At 34.9% G+C, this 7,106-nt stretch overlaps 1 protein-coding gene across 1 annotated transcript; it reads left to right on the top strand.

The window, feature by feature from the left end:
• Positions 1-3,910: 3,910 nt before the first annotated feature.
• On the top strand, positions 3,911-5,838 carry LOC139840538 (uncharacterized). The gene is made up of 3 exons (XM_071830800.1): positions 3,911-4,244; positions 4,611-4,948; positions 5,230-5,838. Exons 1-3 carry the CDS (start codon positions 3,911-3,913, stop codon positions 5,836-5,838), a joined length of 1,281 nt encoding a protein of 426 aa, XP_071686901.1.
• Positions 5,839-7,106: the final 1,268 nt, after the last annotated feature.

Raw genomic sequence — 7,106 nt, forward strand, 5'->3', positions numbered from 1 at the left:
ATTGTGAAGTTGAGGTTTGCGATGCGGATGTTGTCGGTGGTGGTAATGGTACAGTTGGTGTTGTTATCGGTGGTACTGTTGATGCCGGTGATGCTGCTGGTGCTTGTAACCTTTGCACCATATTCTCCAAAGCCACTACCCGAGCGCGAAGCTCGTTGACTTCTTCTACTACACCGGGATGATTGGCGGTTCAGACGAGTGGATGAATAAGATCCAGAATTTGAGATATTATATTATCGTGACGAGATACTCTGGAAATGAGAGAGAAAATGGTGTCTCGAACAGGTTCACCGGTAAGTGCTTCAGGTTCTTCGCCAAGAGGGCAATGTGGTGGATGGAAGGGATCGCCTTCTTCTTGTCTCCAATAATTAAGTAGGCTATGAACCCATCCCCAATTCATCCAGAATAGATGATGGCTAATTGGTTGATCCATTCCGGTTACACTGTCTTCGGAATTCAGGTGAATATCCATATCGGAATAGCTGTCAGAGTTTAAGGAATTTGAACTAGATATGGGATCTATCTTGTATATAATTAGAGAGATGATTTTTGATATGAATTAGATTATAGAATTTAGTTTGGTATTCTTCAATACATAATTTACATATGTATATATAATACCAAATTCCATAAATCACGGAGAAATTTTCGAAAGATGTCAGGAAAAGTTTACAGTAATAGATACGCGAAGATATGAATTTTGTCTATACACTATTCATGCAATCAATGCAGTAAAACGTGTCTAGACTTAAGAATGATAAGCATGTAATTTCCGACAAGAAATGATAAGCAAAACTTTTAACATGCAGACACGGTCGAAGTCCAGACTTACTAATGTATCCTAACAACTATCAGTTAGATACACTCATGCAAGACCTGGTTCACTAGGACCAATGCTCTGATACCAACTGTGACGATCGCTCCAAATCCATATGGACGAACACGTCATTCATCGATTTCATTGTGAGGTATTTGACCTCTATATGATACGTTTTGTAAACATTGCATTCTTTTGTAAAGGCACACCATAAATGAATATTTAATTCAAAGGTTTTCGACATCTAATGATTTCTACATATAGACAATCACCATAAATAATAGTTTACAACAGTACTTCCATTGACAATGCAGTCAAAATAAGATACATGGTGATGATTTGGTGAATGTAACGTTTCTTTAAAAAATATGTCATGTAAGACTCCTTGCACATAGCTTGTCTAACATATAAGCAAATAGCGGAAGACTTCTAGGGAACCTGAGAATAAACATGCTAACAAGTGTCAACACAAAGGTTGGTGAGTTCATAGTTTTAATGCTTTGCATAATATGTACATAAAGGTGGATCACAAGATTTCAGTTGTTTCATCCAGAAATGTTTAGCAAAATATTCTAAAAGATTGAGCACACTGGTAACTAAACTTTAACGTTATAATAAGTACCCCTGTTTTAACATACATGCAACCAACATGTACAATACACGCAATCCAACATGTACTAAACTCAAATAGCATACGTCTGTTCTTTAGTTCATGCTAGGGTTTCTATACCTGGAACAGACGGGGATGTCAAGCCCTATGGATCCATATATAACTACTTGCACCAACCAGTTCTTATAACCGGCAGTTACTAGTTACCAAAGCTAAGGAATTTTTGGTTCAAACTCCGTGTAGAATTTAGTATGTACTTGTATCCATTGCGTTTAAAATAAAGTGCATGTATTCTCAACCCAAAAATATAGATTGCAAAAGCAATTAAAAAGGGAGCAAATGAAACTCACCTTAGCAGTACATAAAGTCGTTCACCGAATTGTGATCGAAACTTGGAATACCAAATAACCGTAGATCTCAACCTAGAGAACATATGTTGGTCAATAATTGTCTATCAAGCTAGGTCAGGTCATAGTGTATCACAATCCTAATGCTCGAGATCGACATACAAAAGTTATCCAAAGTAGTTTCAAAAAGTCAATTTTGACAATAGTTCAACAAAACGAGACATACCTTATATAAGGAGTCATTTACTCGGTTGGTAATATTCAAAAATCCATTTTATCAATCTCGTAAACAAGTTTTTTAAATCTTAATTGCATATTCAAAAGCAATTTCAATTAACATCAATCATAATTCAGTTGACCATATCTTTTGATTTGTTCATCGAAATTACGCGATTTCTAAATGAAAAGTTATTGATTTTTCGCCGGCTTTCCAAAAACATACATATCATATACCTTTTAACCAGTAACATATGTATTTAATTCGTGATTCATCATAAACTGTTTAACGACGAAATTTAGTATACAAGCATGTATAAATATATATACTCGAGCACTAGACATGGATACACAATTAATATATAAAAGATAAAATATGAGTGCTTACATATCAATATTGAGATTCAATATTGTAGGATAGTACGTAGACGCAACGGAGATGATAAACACTAGGTTTGATTTACAAATATACCCCCGAACATTACCCATAACCTCCTTGGCAATAACCCATAATTTCCTTAGCTCTATCCCGCTTGAAAACCATTTTGAAAGTGACACGCTCATAACCTCGTCGTAGTATTTTATGTATAATACTAATTAATAATATTAATAATAATAAAATTAATAATAATATTAATCTTAATAATAATAATAATAATAATAATAATAATAATAATAATATTAATAATAATAATAATAATATATATAATATAGAGAGAGATCGGGATAGATGAAGAATATATATGTTTAAAACAAATTGATTTCGAACGAATTTATAGTACCAGGCCTCCATTCTGTTCCCATGCGATCGCATGGTTTATGTGGGCAAATGCCATGCGATCGCATGGCACCCATTTCCAGCTCACACTCTTTTGTATTTTTGTTTGTCGACATATTTATTAATAATATATATAATATATATAATTTAAATTAATTAATTATATATTATATTAAATTCTCGTGCCTAGTTAACCTGTATTTTTTGTTCCGATAAGTCGTACGTCGTCACTCGACTTATGTCCCGGTTCCGATTTTTCGAATGTCCTTTCGTACACTTAGAATACTTGCATTTTACGTTTCGTGTCACATACCTTTGTCAAAATATAGCCTTAAGTTATCCATAAACTATACCACTCAAAGTATATCTTAAACTTTAGAGTGTTTTGGTCATTTACTTCTATAAATCATCGTCTCGCTATTTGTTAATATATATATATATATATATATATATATATATATATATATATATATATATATATATATATATACATTTTCATTTTGAAATAGTGTTTTTCTGGTTCATCTTAAACGTTTTAGTTAACTTATAATCGAATCAATAATCGAATGTTAATATCGTTTACTAAATAACTTGAAATCATATATATATATATATATATATATATATATATATATATATATATATATATATATATATATATATATATATATATATGCAAATTAATTTATATATATATTGTTCGTGAATCTTCGAGAACAGTCAAAGAATAATTGATTACATGAATATAGTTCCAAAACTTTGAGACTCAACATTACAGACTTTGCTTATCGTGTCGAAAACATTAAATCATTTAAAGATAAAGTTTAAATTTGGTCAGAAATTTCCGGGTCATCACATAGACGCTGACGGATCACTTAAGTATTGAAAGATTCAATAGGCCGTGTATGTTTGATTATTCATTGTTAGCTTTGGACGAATCGCACCTCTTTAATTGCAGTTTTCTGAAGAAGAGATCTGGGATGCAATTAAAGAGTGCGATCCGTCCAAAGCTTCGGGCCCCAACGGGTTTAATCTAAAATTCTACAAAGTGTTCTATTGGCTCATAAAGGATGATTTGAAAAAAAGCTTTGGATTGGTTTTGGGGTAAAGAAGCTCTATCTCGAGGGTGTAACGTGAGCTTTATGACATTAATCCCAAAGAAATCGACCCCAATGAACCTTGGTGAATATCGCCCCATAAGTCTAATCGGAAGTCTTTACAAGATCATAGCCAAAGTACTCTCAAAAAGACTTCAAAGTGTAATTCATAAGGTCATAAGTGTGGAGCAAAGCGCGTTTATGAAGGGAAGATTCATCTTAGATGGAATTCTAGTGGCAAATGAAGTGGTTGATGAGGTTAAAAGGAAAAAGGACAAGTGTATGATCTTTAAGGCCGATTTTGAAAAAGCGTTCGATAGCATCAATCATAACTTTCTCTCAAAAGTCTTAGAAAGAATGGGATTCGGTTTGAAGTGTCGTAATTGGATAAGCTCGTGCCTTTCATCGGCGTCGGTGTCGATTCTTGTAAATGGTTCTCCAACCGAATAATTTTCTTTATGAAGGGGGATTCGTCAAGGAGATCCTTTATCTCCTTACTTATTTATTATTGCGGAGGAAGGCGTTAACGCGATGATAAAACAAGTACTCCGCGCGAACTTATTCAAAGGTATAGAGGTAGGAAAGGATCGGGTAATCATATCACACCTATAATATGCCGATGACACTATGATATTTGGTGAATGGAATAGAAGAAATATTAGTAATGTGTTCAAAGTCCTTAAATGTTTTGAGATCTTTTTGGGGTTAAAAGTAAATGTCTCAAAAATTTGTTTGTTCGGAGTAGGTGTTAACTCGAACATGGTGGAGACTATGGCGAGTAGATTCGGGTGCCAAGTTGGAATATTCCCGTTTATGTATCTAGGTCTTCCTATCGGGTGTAAAATGAAAAATATTAAAGATTGGGAGCCATACATTGAAAAATTCCATAAGAGGCTCGATAGTTGGAAAGCAAAGTTGATGTCATTTGGGGGTCGTCTAACACTCATCAAATTGGTCCTTAGTAGCCTCCTGTTGTATGCTTTCTCTCTTTTCCATGCTCCGTCAAGCGTCATTAACAAGCTCGAAGGTTTGCGTCGTTTATTTTTTTGGGGCGGGTCGGGAGAGTCCAAAAAACTTTCGTGGGTAAAATGGGAAGATGTCATTTGTCCTTTCGAGGGAGGGGGTTGAACATTGGGTCTTTGAAAGCCAAAAATCTTGCACTACTAGCAAAGTGGTGGTGGAGGTTTTTCAATGATAAACACTCGCTTTGTGCAAAAACTATTTTAAGTCTCTATGGGCGGGACGGGGGGTTGGGGAATCATTTAAACATTGAGCCCGGAAAGGGGTCGATAAGAAAGAATATATGCAAAGGCAGGATTATCATTGATAATCTTGGCATTCACTTTTCTAACTCGTTTGTGAAGATAATTTGTAAAGGTGATGATAGTCTTTTCTGGCACGACAAATGGTTGGATGGCTATTGCCTTAAAGATAAATTTGGAAGGCTATACAACTTGGATCGAAACAAAGACGCGCTGGTTATGAATAGGTGGTTTAAAGATGAGTTTGGGAACATAATGTTTTCGTGGGAATGGTCGAGAAACTCGAGGGGCAGGATGGCAGGCGAATTCCAAAACCTGAGCAATTTGGTACACGGATTTAGATTCACAGATGGTACGAGAGATAAATGGTCGTGTAACCTTTTTCAAAATGGAAGCTTCACGGTACTCCATCTTTCAAAAATGATCGACGAGAAACTCCTTGGCCCACGTATAGGGGCAGAATGCACGGATCGGGTTAATATTATCCCTAAGAAAATCGGGTTGCTAGTGTGGAGGGCGAAGCAAAATAGAATTCCGGTAAGAATCGAGCTTGATAAAAGAGGGATTGATTTGGATTCGGTTAGATGTCCCGTATGCACAAAGAAATTGAAACGGTGGAGCATATTTTCATTCAGTGTGACTTCGCGAAGGATCTATGGTCCCGAGTGTTTAGATGGTGGAACTTGTCTCGTCTACCATACGCAAACATGAGCGAACTTTTCAAAGGCATTATTGACTTAAACCATCCGGAGAGATGTTCGAAAATTTGGAAGGCTATCAAGTGGGTTTGCGGGTATATGATTCGAAATCTTAAGGTATTTCAAAAAAGATAGGGAGTGGTCCGATGGTTCTCAACAAAATACAAATCAAGGCGTATGATGTGTGAAACGTGGTATATGAATTGTTGTATGGAAAATACCGGTTTTAAAGATTACACACACTAACGGGCAGTGTACCCGATCGTGTAGTAGTACAGATAATGGTAAAATCCGTGTATCGTTCCAAGGACAGTTATATGTGCAAGTTAAGATTGTATAAACTAAATTGTGATTAAGCTAAAATAAATGAAATCAAACAAATACAAGATATTGGGTTGCCCTTTAACGATGGACAAATCAATAAATGAATAAGTTCAAAAGACAATATTTTTGGTATTTTAGATTTATAAAAATGAAAAGATAGTTTTTATATCAAATAAAACAAATATGCTCATTTAGACTTATTACCCTCGATGTTGATTGTTGTTTTTGGTTTAGGACTGGATTGATTGACTACGCATGAGAACTAATTAATTGGTTTACCAAGAGTAGTCTTGCGCAAACACTGAAATGGGATTACACAACGCAAGTGATGTTCTTGTCATCCAAGACCTCCTATTTGTAATTAACTAATTCAACTAGTCTAAAGACTTGAATGATGATCATGCCAATGATGTGTTGATCATGATCCACTCCTATGTCAACTAATGGCTTAGCTTAGTTCATTCCCTTGGTCCGGTTAAATGCCCAATTCACCCAACCCAAGTAATCAATTTAGTATAGTAATAGGATCCATATAAACGTCACTAGATAAGGCAAATTACTAACACTTATTAGTTATATGGAATCGAGTAGTGAAAATATGCATAACAGATTCTAGGGAAGTAATCGTTCTCCTAGACAACTACACATATCAATTAAGCTATCGTAAAGTATCTACAAGAGTCGTTCTTACATTCCTATAGAGATTAACCGTTTGAACGCAACTTACCCCTTTTGGTCAAAGACGGGCAAACACTTGTCACTAGGTGTAAATCGATATACTAAATCAACAAGATGATGTTTCTTAGTTGAACAACTATACTAACTAATTGAATCGAAAAGACTAAACTTAACAAGAATGGTTCTTTTATTCAAACATCAAACTATCATGCATAAGAATAATCAATCAACAAAAGTAAACAATCAACATCTCGGTTATTTATCTAGACAAGCATAAAA

The sequence above is a fragment of the Rutidosis leptorrhynchoides genome, chromosome 4 (assembly GCF_046630445.1).
Source record: "Rutidosis leptorrhynchoides isolate AG116_Rl617_1_P2 chromosome 4, CSIRO_AGI_Rlap_v1, whole genome shotgun sequence".
NCBI classification, from domain to species: domain Eukaryota; kingdom Viridiplantae; phylum Streptophyta; class Magnoliopsida; order Asterales; family Asteraceae; genus Rutidosis; species Rutidosis leptorrhynchoides.